The following is a 19,832-nucleotide window of genomic DNA, read 5'->3' on the forward strand; positions in this document are numbered from 1 at the left end:
CCGGGCATCAAAAGATGACTCACTTCCGAATGAGTATAAATCATTAAAATCCTATTATCGTAAAGATTTAATTGCAGCAGAGCATTCTTTTAATGACAGAAGGATTATGAATGCCAGTAACAAATCCAAAGAAGTCTGGAAGATTATTAACTCATCCGAGGGCAGCTACCCTTTCAGTATCTCAAGTTGTTGATCCAGCAGGCGTTCCCTTCTCCAGTTCACATTCCTTGGCCTGTTTCATTAATGACCATTTCACAAATCTCACTCTCCACCCAAAACTGTCTGATAATTACAATTTCTTTGGTTTTCCTCCTGCTACAACGTCACTTTTCTAATCACCTTGTACTGAATCTGAATTAAGACTTTCTCTTCACAACCTTGGTTCCAAAAGCAGCTCTGGCTTTGATGAAATCCCTAATTGATTCTAAATGAATGTATTGATGCTTTCAAAGTCCCTCTTCTCCACTTGATTAATGATTCTTTGCATCTGGGAATTTTTCCAAGTCCCCTTAAAATCTCCAAAGTAATTCCTCTCTACAAGAAATAAGGAAATCCTCAGGATATTCATTCTTATCGCCCAATTAGCATTCAAAATCAGTTCTCAAAGTTTTTTGGAAAGATATTTTACAAACGTTTAATTACATTTCTAGAATCAATAAACATTTTATCTAATAGTCTACATGGCAATCGCCAGCACAGATCTACTACCTCAGCTACTGCTGATGAAATCGACAATATTCTTTCTTCCCTTGATAAAGAATTATCAACAATTGGTTTGATGTTTGATTTCAGCAAAGCGTTCGACAATGTAAACCATGATCTGCTATTATGTAAACTTAATCACCTTGGCGTGAGAGGAATTTCTAACCAGTGGGTCAAATCTTATCTTCAGGACAGGTGTGGCGGGCGTTCAAATCATAGCGCGCCACTGCCGGAAGGCAGCACCGCCTGGAGGGAGACAGGCGGAAGGCCCTTGGCGCCGGCAGGGTAACGGGACCCTGGGGATTTGGCGCCCTAGCATGGGGAGTAGCGTCCCATAGTTTTAAGGAGAGACATACGTGCGAGCCGGCTGAGCGTCAGTGCATTATATACTCGATGTGTTACAGTGCATTGTAAACTTTCTTTTGTTCTTTTGGAGCCAATAAACTCCCATTACATCAATTGGTGTTCGGAGTCTGATTACGTCTCAATCGCCCGTACTTCGGACCTCAAAAGTGGTGACCACGCCGACGTGATAGTTGTAGGACCACGTGAGTGATAATTTCATCGATTGTGTAGAGTATTTATGCGATTGTGTTTTATAATATTTGTGTCGTGTTCGCGATGGCAGACGGTGATAACCGTGTCGAGCGCATTTCCATGCGCGTGCCTCCGTTTTGGCCCGAAGACCCCGCAGTGTGGTTTGCCCAAGTCGAGGGTCAGTTCCACCTGAACGGGATCACGCAGGATACCACGAAATTTTATTACATCATGTCTCAACTGGACCAGAAATACGCCGCGGAAGTGAGTGACATCATTATTTCACCCCCGGCGGAAGGACAATACGCGCGGCTGGATGAGGAGCTGATACGCCGTCTCACGGCGTCCCAAGAGCAGCGGATTCGGCAGCTTCTCGAGCACGAGGAGATAGGAGACCGCAAACCATCGCAATTTTTGCGTCATCTCCGATCCCTCGCCGGCACATCGATTCCCGACACTTTCCTCCGGACGCTGTGGCTCAACCGCCTGCCCGCCCATATCCAGACCATCCTAACGGTACAGCAGGACGCCGATTTGAATACCCTCGCTGCCTTGGCGGACAGGGTACATGACGTCACGCCAACGCCTCAGGTAGCCAGCATTTCCGCCAACGACGCAGTGCTAAAGAGAGTAGAGGATCTCACCCTGCAGGTGGCTACCCTGATGAGCCAGATGGCCCAAATGACCGCCAGCGTGACCGCGCAGATCACCGACGCTTCGGCAAACCGCTCTCGACGGCGATCCCGAGGCAATTCCCGCAGCCGCTCCCGGGCGAACTCCCGTCCCCCATCTAGCGACGGGCTATGCTGGTATCACGCGAGGTTTGCGGAGAAGGCGCACCGCTGCGAACCCCCATGCAACTTCGCGGAAAACAAGTAGGGCAGTTGGTAAACGCGGCAACCGACTCCCACCCTGCTGTCAGCCGCCTTTTCATCACGGACACCATCTCTAAATTACAGTATCTTATTGACACGGGATCCGACTTGAGCGTTTTTCCCCGGACTTTACTCAAAGGTCCCCGCCAAAAATCCACGTATCAATTATTCGCTGCGAATGACACGGTCATTGCCACTTACGGCTTGCTTGAGCAGCATCTAAATCTTGGCCTTCGCAGGGATTTTGTGTGGAGATTCGTGGTGGCGGACGTGTCGAAGCCGATTTCTTAAGGCATTACGGACTCCTGGTGGACATCCGTAATCAACGGCTCATCGACAGCACGACTTCTCTGAAGGTAAGCGGCGGCATTGTGCGAAACCCTCTCCCCCACATAAAGGCCGTATGCGTGGGAAACAAATATCATAGTATCCTGGCGGAGTTCCCTAATGTGATCCTGGTGGTGCACCGAGGCAGACATCACATTCCACTGTGCATCACATACGCACCACACCTGGACCACCTATCTCCTGCAAGGCGAGGCGATTGTCAGCCGACAAACTCCGTTTGGCGAAACGGGAATTTGAGACCATGATACGAGATGGAGTGGCACGCCCCTCGGAGAGCTGTTGGGCATCTCCCCTCCACCTTCCTGCGGCGATTACCGAGCGCTTAACGCACGGACAATCCCCGATCAGTATCCCGTGCCTCACATTGAGGATTTTTCCCGTAATCTTCTTGGAAAATCAGTGTTTCCTACAATAGATTTAGTGCGGGCGTATCATCAGATACCCATTACCCCCGAGGATATCCCAAAAACCGCCATCAAAACTCCGTTCAGGCTCTTTGAGTTCAATTTCATGACGTTTGGCCTTCGTAACGCTGCACAGTAATTTCAGCGATTTATGGATGAGGTGCTACGAGGGTTAGACTTCTGTTTTGCATATGTAGATGACATTTTAGTTGCTTCCGCATCCGAGGAAGAACACGAAGAGCACCTCCGCCAACTGCTCACACGCCTCAATGAGTACGGGGTTGTTATTAATCCATCAAAGTGCATGTTTGCCCAACCTGTGGTTACATTTTTGGGTTACCGTGTTTGGTAGTGTTTCTTTTATAGGGTGCGTCGGCGGCTAAGGCCATTTTGCACCACTCACTGACTGGTATTGATAAAGGGGATTAGGCCCGTTCTGAAATTAACGTGTCAATAATTTACAAGAGGTATCATTTATATTTTATTGAAAAGTCGAGTTGAGTGTAGGAATGCAATCAGTCGGGAAATGTTTTCGGGAGTGTCTCCTAGTACCTCAGCTAGGTTGACTCCGTGGTTGTGATTCACCCGTGCAGTACGATATCTTGCACAGTCCGTCAGGATATGTCACACTGTTAGTGAACAATTGCAATTTAAGCATTGGGGCTGTATTCTCTCTTCGGTGAAGAGGTATGAATGGGTTAATAAGCAGTGACCAATTCTTAAGCGTGTTAACACATTTACCATGGTGAATTTTATACGCAAGTTATGTTTAGCATCCTGTTTTGGGTTTCCTCTCCCCATGCAGACATTATCTTCAAGATACAAAAACGTGTAATAAGACTTATGTGCAACGTTCCAGTGCATGCACCATGTCTCCTGCTGTTTAAGAGACTTCAGTTACTGCCAATTCCTAGTGTTTATATGTATGCTGTTTGTGTGTCTGTCCAAAAAAATCTAGTAGACTAAGTGACAAGTGATAGGATTCATAACTATAATACCAGAAAGCAGAAGGATTTTCACCCAAATTTTGTTATGACTACTATTGCAAAGCATGGACCAATGTCCATGGGGTTAAATATTTACAATCATTTACCCCAGGACCTCAAAATTAAGATAGGTACCGCAGTATTTAAGAAAATGGCGTTGAACTTTTTCCGCTCCAAAATGTTTTACTCTTTAAAAGAATTCTTTGATTCAAATTTTTTAAGGAGTGGAATGAGTGATTAATTTCAGTTATATATACCATTTTTTAACATGTATTTTATATTATCTTGTAATGCACTTTGTGTAATTCATTGACGTGCCTTATATTGATGCACAATGCTGTTATCAATCTCTGGGCAAATAAATAAATTATAATAATTACTTGTTCCGCTGGGCAATTTGGAGAGGCAAAGAGAGTCTCCACCCTTTTAGTCGCCTTCTACGACAAGCAGGGATACTGTGGTAGTATTCTACAAGCCCCTACCCACAGGGCTAACATTTAACATTGACTCTAATTATTCATAGATAACTGTAGGACAATGGACAAATTATGCCAAAATTTGACACTACGATTTCAAGAACTTCTATCTTTAATCTATGATGCATTGTATCTGGCCTGTTTACATTAGAATCACTGCAGTTGGTTATAGATTACTTGTACCAATTATTGTTGAACCCATTCCTGCAAACTTACAAATATAGAATCATTCTTCATGCAAAAATTCCTGAAAAGAACCAGATGATGGCACCATGAAACTTAAGTCAATACCAGGTATTTCCTCTGAAGATTGGAACAGGAGTCTTGATACCAGCTGAGGTTTTACCAAATAAAGCTTGGTGAAATCCACATTTTCAATACCCTTATTTAGCTATGTTATTTTTTTTAAAGTCTGGAAACACTTGCCCAATTACGATCATTACCATCCTGTAGCACATGTACTTCAAGAAACAAGGATAGTGAAACAACCTTAATAAAACTTAAGATGATATAGCCACAGGTTATGATGAGCAGCCAGCAACAATAAATATCCAATTCAATTTCAGTGAGGTCTCTGGTATATCTTGCACCCCTCTCTATCCTGTATATGAACACAGGATCTACTGCAATGACATGAAGTTATTAAGAATACTCCACACAGATGACCTCCAGGTTCATATGCAGGTTCCATATGCAGTACTGTTCTGCATCCTTGAAGGAATACTATCGGAGGCTGCTGCACATCAGGCGGTGGTTAATTGGCATATAGTAACTCCTAAAAGGTATGGTAACTCCTAAGAATGATTACAAGAGCAAAATGATTACAAGAGAACAAAACCAGAGTCACCATTATTTGGCAGGGTTCATATGATATAAATAAATGTGGTCCTGGGTAAATTGATTTAATCACACTAAATACAAATACAAGACGCACATTGTCCCAAAACTAAAATGTTACTCTCTTACAACCAAAACAACGAAAAAGATTTAACAATAGTCAGCACAATACAACAACTTGCTACAATAAACTGCGTAATGAAAATATAAATCAATGTTAACAGTAAATTACCTGCTGCAGATGGCTATCACACAAAATAGGAATGTATAGATACAATGAATGCGAAAAATTACAAAATTCAACAGCATAAAAATCTAAATGACTTAAAAGAGGAGTGTCTGAAAAGTAGGTCTCCGAATTCAATCTAACTCTGCAGTTTTGTAGCCCATTCAGAGCTGTCCTAGAATTACCCACCATATGGGGTTATACAGTAGCTTTTTGTTATTTTATATAACAAAATTATAACGAAGTTCTCCTTTTTGCAAATCAAATCATTGGTCCCAAAGAAAAGGCTAATCCAATCTATGGCAAAAGAAACATTAATACGAAATTACGAACCTCAATCCCTGTCAGAGTGGTTATAAAATTAATTTTATTACAAATTTCCACAGATAAACAACAGCATTTACGTGGATATACACGATGCTTTGTTATAACCATTTTGCAACATGAAAGTTCTCCTCGTGAACTAGGCCCAATGCAGTCAATTACACACCCATGCCTCGTATAGCACAAGGGATTCATTCCTTGGGGTCTTTGCGCTATACGAATTTGTGTTATATGAGAGCATTTTAACATTTGGAAGATAGGGATGTGTTCCTGGTAGCATAGGTGTTGGGTATCGAATTTCCTCTACCCCATGTATATTCCTATTAATAGCCTTAGAAAACCTTATTCATATAAACTCCTTAAGTTTAAAATATCTTTAAAGATCGTAGACACGCATTCAAAGACTTTTATTCACGTAAAAATAATTCGTACATGCTTTTGAAATTCCCTCCTGTTATGCGGGTGGGCTAACATCTGCTATCTCAGGTGTTCGTAATGCATTGCCGGTAGTTGACGAATTTTCAAACCAGTCTAAAAACAATTAGTGTCACCCAGGCCTCTTTGTAGCTCATCCAAATAACAGTCTAGTGCTAATTTCAATACCATTTCATTGCTCGTGGAGTTTGTGAAAAATAAATCATCACTGGCTTTAATTTTAAGTCCCCCAAGGCATTAGAAGCAACATGAAACAGTCTTTAAATGCCTTGAAACCTGACAGTTTTTCTTCCCTATCAATGAATGAACGAGATTGCATTCTTTTCCAAAACAATATCGTCTCGTCAAAACTAAAACCTAGTTGAGGGGGAAAGGAGCCACTTTCAATCACAGCTTGGAGTTCATCAGAAAATGTTGCGGTGACTGCGTTATCAACACTTTGATTCACCTAATATCGCCACACTGAAAATACCTGCTAGCCGTTTAAAATTCTGGAACCAACAGGAGCTTTCACCTAATGTCTCGGAGCGATTACCACCCTCATCTTCTTGTACAGATTCACAATGAACTTTCCGTATGTGTTGACTGCTTGATTAAAGTTGGTGCAGCTGAGGTCACTGATGTTTTAACTTTGTCTTTATTCAGAATAAGGCAGTTTAAACTTCCGCAAAATATCGCTTTGACGCTCTCAATTTTCAAAGCAATTGACTTCTTTCAATTTCTCTTCCAAGTTCATGGTTTTTCTCGATAAATTTTTGATTTTTCTACCCACATTCCTATTATTGCCATTATTCTCTTGATTTTTACTCTGTTTGGCTCTATCGAAATCAACTTCTACTGCTGGACTGTATTCCTGAGGCGCAGAGGGCCTACATCTTCTGGGAGGGAATGAAGGCATTGTGTTTGAGACTCTACAGCGGACCCTTTTATGTATTGATGCCATTCATACGCAACTTGGCCACTGCTCCATTTATCCCCTGCGAATACTGATGACCTTGAAGGATTTAGCGTAGACCCTCTACCTGGAAGTTAAACGCCCAATAACCTATGACGGAAAAATTTATGCCTCAAACCATATTGCTAAAAAAAACTCATTTCCACTAGCTCATTGCTTAATTAAAGACCAAAATTAACTATTGTCATTACGTTTAAGAGACGAGATAAATTAATTTGGTAGGCCGGCCATTTGGACCCAATATCAAGTAATGCAACATATGAAGTTTGCATTTACAGTCTATCCCATCTCATGTGAGTGTGCTCATGCAATGCTTGAAAACTGTGCTGTTTGGACAGTTTTGAGCATAGGTTAGCTTTATTGTAACTAGAAAGCTTTGTGTCAATCAATGAGAGCATAAGAAACATTAATACAGTCAGAAATGCATCCTGTATAGTCTCATGCTTTTTTGAATCTCGTGTGAGTCATCCAATTGCCGAAAGCTATAATTAGACACCTTTGGGTCCAATAGGTGATCCTATTAATCGCGAAAATTTGATATCGTCATTTAAAAATCTAAAAGCGTGAAATACTTTCTCCAAGCCTTTCGATTTAGGCAATTTAAAAAAATAGGAAACCACCCTATTCTATTACATAGAGAGCTGCAAGAGCTTTAAAACAAAATGGTTCATGAGTAGGACAAGCATCATAGTGTATTGGCACATGCGAAGAAAGAATCTGAACTCTTTTCCACTCAAATTGGGCATTTACTGAAGCTTTAATTTAAAATTTCAGATACAGATTCAATGTCTTCCTCAACTTTGGATAAAATATATCCAGTGAAGGGAAATATCCGCAGATATTTTGATCCAATGTTCCCGATCCGACCATCCCTAGCCTAAACTATTGGTTGTACAACCCCATATGAGGGGTCATTCAAGGACAGGTCTCAATGGACTAAAATACTATCAAGTTTGATTGAATTCTAAGACTCACTTTTGTGGACACGCTCATAGAGCATTGCATTTATAGGCAAATTTGACATAAAATACACCAACTGGGGCAGCAAGCACTCAAGCTGTTGGTTGACTGGTTCCAATCCTGCCACAGAGATACTGCAACACAGCAGGAGTAGACTCTGTAAAAGACGGGAAAAAATGGTAAAATACGGAAGTTAATTTCAGCATGAATAAAAATGAAGATTGGATAGGCCACTACAGTGATAACATGTGATTTTGAGAAAACAGGTGAGCATATAAATTTACGGCAAAAAAAACAACAAGATTCAAGAAAAGAAGAGATTTTTTTACAGTCCACATACTACTTCCTTGAAGACCTCGGTCTTCACTGTCCAACAAATATCATTAATCTACATTCATTAATCCTTTAAGATCCATAAGGATTGCAGCGATTTATTTGCATAACAAAATATATTTTTAGGCTAATATTGATGCCTGGATTTCAAAGCAATTATTACCTCTAGACAAAGAATTTGGATCTCTTGTGCATTTTTTAGTTTCCTACTGGACACAGTGTTCCACTGAAAGCAGAGGCCGACCTTGGAAAGCTTGGTCATAATTGGCCAACTCTACTGGGAAGCATTTTTTTATTAATTTCAAAATGCAAAGTACTCCTGATATTTCAACATGTCTTCCAGTAATTATATTGGCAATGTATGGCACATGCATGTCAAGATAAGAAGACCAATAGTCCCTCAAACTCGTATTTTTAGTTTACGTGAAGTTTAGTATAAGTAAATTTTCCCCAGGGGCAGTGTCTTGTAAGTCTATCTACTTCACGAGATAACACACGGCATACAAAACGTAAGGCATTTTCCCTTCTACCAGGGGACATGATGCCGAGAGCAGGTTATAATACTGCATGCAAGCATCAGCAGGAATACGAGAAACAATACCTCTAAGTTGGGACACAGCATGCAACATATTACAGTAAAACCTCTATGTAATGAACCTCTTTACATCATAAACCTCCATACTTACTCCTACCACTGCTACGGTCCCATCAGATTTACATGTAAATTTATAGGCAAACCTCTTTGTAGTGAACCTCTTTATCTCATAAAACCTCCTCTTATCATACCTGAGGAGATACCCCCCGAGACAGCCTAACTACCTCCACAAATCGTACCGAGACAACTAGAGGCCATTAATGCAGCAGCAATTACGTACATGGAATGACATTTTCAACGATAAATGTTTCACGCTTATTTTTTTTCTTATACACCTTTCATTTGCTGTAATTTTCACATTAACCAATAGTTGTGGTCATTTTGTTCCATATGAGAGCATACCTAACAGTAAATAAGAAAAAAGATATCCAACTATCCTAATCATTTTGGGTGACTGTTGAATTAAGAGAGATCACATCGTTTTCTCCCGAATCATGGTAAAAATCATGCAATAGCACTCGCTTTCAGTAATTATTAAATAATAAATACATGTTCACTAATGCATGCATGTTTGTTTAAACACATAAATATAATGGTTTAAAAGACAGTAGTGCCTTCATTTCCGAAGGAAATAAAAAATCCAGTGCCTGTCACTGAAACCTCTCTATAGTGAACCTCCATACATCAAATTGCCCAAATTTTGGTCCCCTCCATTATGATGTAAAGAGGTTTTACTGTACTCCCATCCTTCCATTTCCAGAACAGTCACTAAGCAAAAATTAAAACCCATCTCCATGTCGGGTAGATATTGCATTCAACCTGAGTTACTGTTTATACGGTGCTAATATCGGCAGCCATTCAACTACAAATCAATTTACGTGAAATAATACCAATTCTCGCTCCCTAATGGTCTATAGCGGCTTATGTGTCCCATGGCATAAGAACACTAAATTTGTCAAAATTAAAGTACAACTGCAAAGTTTTTTGCACTCACTGCATAGGTTAGATACACATTAAGGATAAACCGAAAGTTCCATTATAATTGACCACATTGATTTTTTTATGAAATACATTCCCGCTTCATAAACAGCATTTCCAGTGAAAGTTCTTAACAATGTGGAAACAGCAACATCCAAAGGATATCGCAAAAGAAGAATTAAAAACTAGGAGCCAATAGCCTGTTCTCCAATAAAACCAATTCTTACAATCATAGACCTTCTCATTTAATTTTGAGAGAATATCAAAAATTTGGGACATATATGTCCCTTAGATGTTAAAGGGTTAACCGAGGCCAGATTTCAACTCTCCATATCATATCATCCACATTACAACAAATAAAAATCAGCAAAAAGAAAATCTATACAACGTCACTATTAAGGAATCACTAGCACCTCTAAATTACTTAACTATGTAGGTCGTCACAGTGAAGATAGTATGTTTGAATAGTTAAATCCACACACAGTTTCCTATGTATTTGCACTCTTTGATGTTCAACAACACAAATTAAAGATTTGCCCACTCAAATGCATGGCAGAAATCGACTGATGTGACTTTTGAATAAAGAAGGATGAGTTGGTAATCACATGGTAGAAAGCATAGAACAGATTTGGTTTCTTCCCAAGAGGATGTGACCACTATTTCCTGCAAAATCCTCTGTTTAAAATGAGAACTAACAAAATAGATAAAAACTTCAAGAAAATAACACTAAATAACAAATGAATGGATGTACATATTTTCAAATGCTCCCAACGCAGGCTATTCATTTCGTCTCCTCTATGCATGACAAAAAGTTTAAAAAATACATTGTCAATAAGTTCACTTCCTATATTTATCAATAGATAGAGTGCTTGTGTTAAACTTCTGATTAAAAGTTGTAGCAAAATTAGTTGCCAACCTCACAGGGTCTTAGAGAATAGGCAGATTAGGGATTCTTTCAGTAAAATGTTAGCTGAGGCATTGACTTCACGATGGGCAAAGAATTGCAAAATCAAGCACAGAACACCTTTCCCATGAACAACGTAGGAACCGCAAAACTGTGAACTTTCGTCACCGACCCCAACCCTTCTTCAAATGCAAGCTTGATTTGATCAACAAACAACTGATTACAATTGTATGCCTCAAGGATAACTTCTGGCTAAAGATGAGCTCCAAATGCTAAAAGAGTTTAATACTACTAAAATAGGACGCAAATACAAAACATGATCCTGAAAAGTTAATGCTGATGAGGAGTTAATGAACTTACTAGAGCGATTTCTATATAGATAAACGATTATAATTGAAGAACATACCTTCGGTAACGTCATGATAATGTTGAAAGGTCTTGAATCCAACAGTCGAAGGAATTTCTGTGATATAAGCATTTCCATACCTAGTTGATGTGGACTAAATTCTTGCCAGTAATTAGTCGAAGCATATCGAATCACCATCCAGTTACGCCGAAGCAATGAAATAATTTCAAAAGCTCGCAATTCACCTCGCCGCTCGTTGCCCCACGTGATCATTTCTACGCTTCATTTGTTTCGATTTGATGTTGTTTTGATAACAGCGCCATAGCGGCGGCAGCGGCCAGTATTCAAACTTCTGCCGGGAATTCGATATCTTCCCTCACGAAATAAAGTGAGGAATACTTGTCCGTTTTTAAATTTAGTCAAGTTACATGATTTTTTCTGTACATTTTTAGTATATACCACGTCAGCCGACTAAATTCAATTTGTTTCATGATGAAATTATGATTTTTAATTTTTGGAAGGATCAGTGCACATTGTGGAGTCAGTTTCTCAAGATTGTTGCATAAGATACATTTTAACTCATGCTTAGTGCAACTGTATGAAAGAAAAATTCCAGGCAATTTCATAATTCACCGTTAATCTTTTCAAATGAAAGAGGAGGAGATGGTCAACTTCATGAAAAAACAGCTTTTAGAATTAATTAGATACCTTAAAATTTTCTCAAATCTGCAATCTAGCACACAGATTAAATATCTATCATTTTGAAGCACAACTGAATGCGACCAGCTCAATAGTTATTTCACATCAGGGTTTCTTCAGTTGACATGTGTGGGGCTACCCTCTCGCATGGATGTCTGAAAAGTGATCAAATGGTTTAAAGTACAATCCATTTACAACTCATTTAGCTGAACTGTGGACCTTCCAGCATACCTGGCTGACACTGCATTCACACACAAACACTTTTCATGGTGGTAGATCAATGCATCGACTTCTCTGCTGCACGTGTAGAGTAGTACAGCACTCAAGTTTTCGTTGATAGTTAACTACTGTCAATATTCCTTACCAAAAATTGATGGCTAAATATCATATTAACAGTTTTACTTTAAGAAAAATGTCAGCATTTACTGACATTTCAAAAAAAGGCCAAAGTTCCTTTCGCCCTCATCAGGCAAAGAAGCACAGTTTGAATTCCTCACCCTGTTACTTCCACCTTTCTGACCCAAAATTTTCTCTAACGCAGTTCTGCATTTCACAAATTTACCTGCCAGGATTGTTGCATCCCTGGCATAGTGCCATCTTCTAATATTTGTGCATGTGAACTTCACAGGTAGGCTACATGCTTTCACTTTCTCCTCCTTCCTATCATGACAATAACTACGTAGCCATAGCAAGGTAAAGGTGAAACATAGAGCAGCTAAGAGCTGGTCGTGCTAGTAACCTCATGGTTGCTCTAGGGAATAGCAAAAAGTTGAATACAAGTTTTTACCAACATGATAATAATTCCCCAGAGGATATATTGAGTTAAAGGTCCAACTAAGTTATTCCACAAGTAATTCAGTATGGCTTTTGGAGGAAGTAACTGACAACTGCAGCATTAGTTCAGTCTGCTTTTTAACGATAGGCACCTAGAAGACTGGAGCTTTATCCCCCTCACAATCAGACTGACTGGGTTCTGAAAGTAGTAGAAGTACCCTCCACACAGCATCCAATAGGGATCAGGCTTCCACTGTAAAATCTCTGCCATTGACAGAATATGAATCTGAGCCCTGGACAAAAACAAGGCTTTCTTCCATACGCACATAAATTCAGTTGCATTAGATGTCTTTCCATTTTATAAAGCAATGCTTGAGATTCATTTTTCAATGATGTATGTTCAGACATAAAGATGATGGTTGTGAGAATGCCAAATCTAAGGAATTTTGTGACCAATATGTTGGAGAATACCATATTTCCATTCTATATCATGTTATTCTTCATTCTAAGAAACAAGAGCGCACAATGACCCAATTATCACCTTTGGAACATAAAATGATGAATAGACAGGGCCGGATTCATGATGTGGTTGGCTCGGGGCCCATCTTGGTGGAAGGTCCACTGTTTTGCTCATAATTTTAGCACTGTTTATGGAAAAAATACAGATATTTTGAAAGTTATACAATGTTAAATCATCCATAATGTATATGAAGAATTTAAATTCCATGAAATATGATGAATTGGAGGGAATAAAATGATTTTTTATTAGTATCGATGGCTGTATTCTCCATGTTCAATATTCACTTACTAATTTCACTGTTCTTTGTTGATTACAAACTGCAAAATATCATTTCATAGAACCACAGAAAATCATAATTAGAGAGGATAGGGGCATGATATTCAGAATGTAAACTGAAGTGGAAGGTGTTAACCATTTATTAATGCCAATGTTGACAACTATATGTTAACAAAAAAAAAGAACCCAGCTTCACATCAAATCCCCTCATACCTGATGGTTTTTTTTTCGATTATTAGCGATTCACTTCTATATTGGCAGAAGGCTCATACCTGAGTTGAGGGGTGGCCGAGTGCCTGGGCTCCTTGCCACCCCTCTTTGATCAGGCCCTGTGACTTGACAATGTTCAGAACAGAGGCAGTCTGGCTTCAACTCAAAAATTTTAATCAATGCACACACAGTGACTGAAATAAGTATGAGAATACCTTTACCATTTACTCCCTTTCCTTAAAAAACATATCATACCAATTCCATTTATCCTAAGTTAAGCATTAGAAAAATGGATAAGGGGTATTTTTGCATAAGGAATATGAAATTCAAAAGGAGAGGAAAAAGTGGTAATACTTGGAATAATTTTAATGGATCAGCACTATATAGTATGTATTCCTTAGCTGTTTACATTGCAAAGTAATTACGTTCACAATTTTTCATTAAGTCATACAAATTACAATTCATACGGTGACACAATTCAGGAATAAAAACATCCTCAATCCACTTCAATTTATGCTTTCATTTGCAATCAAGAACTCCTTTAAGAACCTTCATTCCAAGAATTTTACCATTATGGTAAGAATTTTCAAATTAACTTTTCAGGTACCAAGGAAAAAGACAAATGTTACACATAGGATGCATATTTACATAGACAAACAAAATAAATAATATCATTAAATATCATCCCATTTTTCCTTGCAACCAGAAATTTATCATCTATAGTATTCTTTAAAGCACATCTAAAGCCAAAGCAAACAAATTATAGAGCAGAAATGTCATGAATCAAGTTTAGTTAGAAATTGTGTATGCCCCACCACTCCAACAGGCTGAACAAATTTATCAAGAGACACTTGTCGGAGCATAGCATCTTCCTTCTCTCGAGCCTCCACTAGGAAAATACTCTCCTTCTTGTCAGCCAAGTAATCAATCCTGGAACAAGAAAGGAAATATCAGTATAAACTTCCCTCAATGACTTTAAAAATCTAAGTAGCATTCATTTCTTAAAATCCTTCCATGAATGTGTCTTGAAAATTTCCAAAACAAATTGTGCTGAGAAACCAATGATGTTTGGCCAAAAATTACATTATTTTTTCCTTCTCCATCCACTTCATATTATGTATACGCATATTACAGGTATTACTATGAGAGACCTACATTTCATTTTTTACCCATACTTATGGCAACAAATAGATACAGTGGAACCTCGTTAAAGCGAGTACGGGCTATAGCGACACTCCCAATATAACGAGGGATAGCCGATGCACCGTCAATTGACCCTATAATAAGAGTGTTAAGAAATTCGTTTTTACGACACCATTTTGGTGCTGCCTCTCGCCATAGCGAGGGTTTCACCGCCGGAAGACTTTCATCAAGACTCCTTAACCTCTGTAATTTCTAGCGATCTGTTAGATATGAAGTTAATGGAGTGCTCAGTCTCAAATTTATGTGGTAATCTGTCGTTCGATAAATAAGTAGTTAATTTTGGTGAAAATATTGTGGCATTAGCATTCGCGAATGCTTCATCTTCTTTTGTTCCTCGGACAGCAGAAAGCAGTCGGCAGCATACCCGCACGTCCGTGAGTTGCGTGAATAGAAAGCATTTGATGGCAGTCACCATGGCCAAAAAAACACCAAACACGTCTAAGTGAGAAAATAAAAATAAAGGAGTAATATGAGAGTGTCGAAATTAATTTATCTTCCTATTCGCTCTGCAAAATTATAAAAACACAGAAGCGCCCAAGGAATGCAGACGATGAATAGTTATAAGGAGCTTTGTTCGGGTGGTTTTGCCCATTCCAATCTGCGGGAACTTCTGAGAAAGGGGCTACGCCCAAGCCTAAAGCGGAACATTTCAGGGATAGATTGCGAATCGAGAATTTTAAGAGTGCAGAAGGTTGATTATACTAATGCGAAGCACCAAAGCGTTATCTCCCCTCATAATTGCTGGTCATGCCTGCGGTGTAAACCCGAAGTCGTGGAAGAAAGGATCGTAAGTATCTTTAGAAGTATTCCCCGCGTCATATAACATAGACGAAACGGAACTTTTTTACATACAACTCCTCGACAAAACCCTTGCAGTATGAGGTACTTCTTGCAATGATGCCTCTAAAGGTAGGTAGTGCGCCTTAGCGATGATGTAGGATGTACGAAGCAATGATACTCAGCGTGAATTGACCGGATGGACGTATTTATTCTCCGTTGCGGATTTACAAGGGTGAACTATTCGCGTCAGTGGTCGGAGTCGTACTGGCGCTCTCTTTTGTCACGTGGGTAGCCGAGCATCCCCTGGTGGCCGCTGGAAGAACTCGCAGAACAACTAACTCTCGTTTGCAGTGCCGTGGTAAACTCGGTGTATTACTTCAAATACGTCGCGAGCGTAACACTCAAAAAGAAACTTTTTTTCAACAACGGCAATTTTAATCACATCATTTTTCAAGCTTAGCAAACTTTTTACCGTAGATTATGTAGGTATTACATTATTTGATAGAAAAAGTCTTCCAAGGCGGGAACATTATACAACCTTCCACCGTTTTCACCTGTAGAAACAAATGTAATGCGTTATTTCACTTCACTGCCGCATAACGTACAGAAACAATAAACATACACCAATGGAAACATTTGAGGCATTAAATAACCGCGATACTGTTTCATCAATTAATTTTAGAATTTTCAGTGGAAAATACCAAAATAATAGAATGATCACGTAAATGAACTAATTAAGTGCATAGAAAAATGGCTTCGTCGGTTGTGCATTGGCATAACGATTGACGAAACAATGCTTTCCATGATTTTTATTCAGTGCGGCGCTTATAAATTGTTTGAATAGTTAGTCATTGTTTGAGTAAGGAAATTTAGTGATGCAAAAAAACATCGCCTTTCGTCTGGATTTATGCTTACGTTTATCGGATAGATGTTTATCTGTCGCCGCACCACTCCTGTTCCTGTATATCTGTTCGCAACAGGTATATTGGCTATTATTTGCTCCACCTCCGGTAAAGCGACAATTCGCTATAGCGAGTGTTTATTAGTACACCGTGGGGTGTCGTTATATCTAGGTTGCACTGTATGTTGAATTTTGCATCTGGATCATTCCTTCTCAATTCAAGAAATATTTGTAACATACGGTGGCGTGTTTTGATGAAATAAAATTCTCTAGAGGTTTATACCTATCTACCGAACACTTATGTATTTGTGTGCACTACGCAAATTTTAATAATTTAAAATTTATGCCATAAAAAGTGCCTTAAATCTAATATTACCCTCTATCTTTCCACCAAAATATCTTGGAGTCATAAATCATGACATATTTCAGATATACGACTTCACTAAAGAAATTATACTTGCAAAAAATTTAATAAATTCCCTTTCTTAAAAATGTTATATCTATTTTTTATAAAAATGTTAATAAACTTTTTTCAAACACTCTGCCTAAGAATTGGTCCAAACTTTTATTTCATAGTTTGATTAATAATAAATACCAAAAAATTTAGTCCAAATAGTAAACTAATCAAACTGAGGACAAACTTTAAATCAAAGCTTTTTCATTATCTATATATATAAAAGAAAGTCGAAAATCGTGTTAGTTAGAACACTTATAACTCGAGAACGGCTGCACCGATTTCAATGAGATTTGGTTCTTTGGATTCGTCTCAGGCGGGGTTAACATATAGGCCATTAAAAAAAGGATAATTTCACACAAAAAAATCATATCTTTCCTATGGACATGCTTTTAGGAGGTTTAGTAACACAACAATTGATAAGTCGGACAAAACTACAAATTAAATACTTTGTTTTGTTTTCACCACTTTAATAACTGAATTTAGTAACAATATAACATTTTAATTACTAAATATATTCAAAATATTAATTAAATTGAAATTAAATTTTTAAAATTTAATTCGAGCTGATTGTAAGCCCAGCCGTGGCCCAGCTCGAGTTGACACTTCACTACCGTGTTTGTAAACAAATCTCCAAGCAATTGTTGACAAACGGTAATTTCCGTGTTCCTGTCGAGGAATCGAGTAGTTTTAACTCATTTCCTTGGAATGATTGCAAATTAGTTTCAGTGAGCTCATCAACAAAGAGTTCCAGAATATGATTGATCACCAAAAGAATCAAAGATGGTTGATTTAGCGAGCAAGAACGAAGATGTGGATGACTAAAACGAGGTAAATTCAAATAGTTCGTACTCTGCATGGATTCGAATCTTTTAAATGTGTAACAAACGAAGACGAAATCACCAACTATCTATCTGAATATTTTAAGTCCTTGGACGTACCTGGCTCACCAAGGCACGATTTACAGAAAAATGTAGTTTCTGTGCTCATAATATTTCGAAGCCTAAACCAACCATAACTATCCAACGGAACGTGTTTGATCATAAAAAAATTGGTGATGAATGTGATTCACGCAACTTTACTCAAAGGAAAATTCAAAGGTTAGGAAGTCCTCATTCCGTAGATTCCATGATCTCAACTCATATTCCCTTTTGAGCTTAAACGTATTCAATTTACAATTCGTGTTGCATTCGTGATAACGATTAAAAAATCGCATGGTCATTCTTTCAGTTTTTGTGTTGTTTGTGCTCATGTGCTAATGAAAACCCATGATTTTCTCATGGTCAATTTAGCGTGCTATGTTCACGAGTCGATAAACCATCCTCTGTATTTCTTCCTTCGCTTCAAGTGCGTAGCTAGGATAGGGGGTTTTGGGCGCAGCTAATACCACGGGTCTGTAGGGTATAGAAAATTTTTTAAAGATAAATGGTTCAAAATAGTGGGTTTTGTGGCTGTGTGAATAGTTAAATATTTTTTGTTTGTTAGTCATCCGCCCCCCTAATATTAATAACAAAATCTTTCATTAAAAAATTCTCTAAGCTCTTGGGGGGGGGGGTTATCCCCCAAAGCCTCCCCTCGCTGCGTCACTGCTTTGCTTCGCTATATTTATTTAGCTTCATCCGCTTCATCTTGCGCCTGATAACAAAACAAAAACTGTTGTTTCTCAGAAGGTGCTTGACGCAAGACATTAAACCCGAATGTGTAGGGCTCACCGTGGTGCGTTTACGCATGCAGTACGTTTACGCAGTGCATGTTTTTCAAACAGAGATACTAAAACTGGCGCGCCTTAAGTCATTTAATGCGAATGCTGCTTCATAGGGGCTTTTCTTGCACGATTTTGAGCATCAGTCAAGCGTCGGTCTGGGGTCGTGTCAACCTGCCCCCTGAATGGGCCAAGTGTATGCAACAGACTTGTACCTAAAAACATTTTTTTACAGCTAATAACGCAAATAGCCAACAACTGAATGCGTATAATTTTTATTTCATAAACTGCTCTATTAAACCACAATGCCCAAAATTTCTTAAGCCAAAACGTAAGAAAATTTGTTGAAAAAAATCCGCGTAAACATGCTCCGATCCACCCCATGTAGATTCAATAAAGAAAATGTCTTTCTGACAAGCAATTTTGGTACTCATTTACGTAGTTTTATTGAATTTGTATCCTTATTTTATTATAATAAATTAAACATGATTAAAAACGATACAGCCGCTCTTGATTTATAAATGGTGTAAGTAAACTGTAAGTTCATTGATTGTTAGGCGGTACGAAGTTCGCCGGGTCAGCTAGTCATTTATAATAAATGACTAATTCCCAATGAAGCATGCTTAAAGGACTTACTTGTCATAAATAATACCATCCAATCCCAGTTCCTTCAAATGACGAATAGTGGCAGCATCATTGTTATCATCTCCCCAACAGAAAATCACTAAACCAGCATCTCTGGCCAAACTGACTTGGCTGGAATCCCGTAATATATCTTCTGTGTGCACATTAATACCCTAAAAATAGAAATATGTTTTAGAGCATCTTCCCACTTGCCCACTTTTAGGTGGGTTAATCAAGCCTGCTGACAGGATGGAGTCAAACGATAAAAGGTCAGTGCCCCATGGATCACTGGTAACCAATGATGTTATGCATGCCAGTACTGTAGCCTATAAAGGCTGGGGTTTCATGGTCTTGGGCTAAATTATGTATAACAACACTAAGGGCATATAAAGATCACATATAATGAAAAGATATTCCCATGGTGAAGGTGAAATGTACAAAAATATAAAATGCAATACATAATGATGA

The 19,832-nt window shown here is 38.7% G+C and overlaps 2 protein-coding genes and 1 long non-coding RNA gene across 5 annotated transcripts in view; 1 reads left to right on the plus strand and 2 right to left on the minus strand.

Annotated features, from left to right (window-relative positions):
• Positions 1–1,323: 1,323 nt before the first annotated feature.
• On the plus strand, positions 1,324–2,118 carry LOC124168712. Its single transcript, XM_046546977.1, has one exon. The coding sequence runs from the start codon at positions 1,324–1,326 to the stop codon at positions 2,116–2,118; it is 795 nt and encodes a 264-aa protein (XP_046402933.1).
• Positions 2,119–6,554: 4,436 nt separating this feature from the next.
• LOC124169553 lies at positions 6,555–11,666 on the minus strand. Its single transcript, XR_006867152.1, has 2 exons — positions 11,282–11,666; positions 6,555–8,222 (listed from the first exon to the last, which is right to left on the minus strand). It is a non-coding gene; the product is annotated as an uncharacterized LOC124169553 (long non-coding RNA).
• A 2,407-nt stretch (positions 11,667–14,073) lies between these two features.
• The window catches only part of LOC124169466 (glycerophosphocholine phosphodiesterase GPCPD1-like), a 59,525-nt gene continuing 53,766 nt past the window's right edge, over positions 14,074–19,832 (minus strand). For all 3 annotated transcript variants that reach the window (XM_046548082.1, XM_046548081.1, XM_046548083.1), the window contains 2 exons: positions 19,377–19,537; positions 14,074–14,630 (listed from right to left, as the gene is read on the minus strand). In XM_046548082.1, the coding sequence (XP_046404038.1) occupies positions 14,477–14,630; positions 19,377–19,537 (315 nt within the window). In that variant the 3' untranslated portion in view covers positions 14,074–14,476. The remainder of the gene's footprint in view (positions 14,631–19,376; positions 19,538–19,832) is intronic.

The sequence above is a fragment of the Ischnura elegans genome, chromosome 12 (assembly GCF_921293095.1).
Source record: "Ischnura elegans chromosome 12, ioIscEleg1.1, whole genome shotgun sequence".
NCBI classification, from domain to species: Eukaryota; Metazoa; Arthropoda; class Insecta; order Odonata; family Coenagrionidae; genus Ischnura; species Ischnura elegans.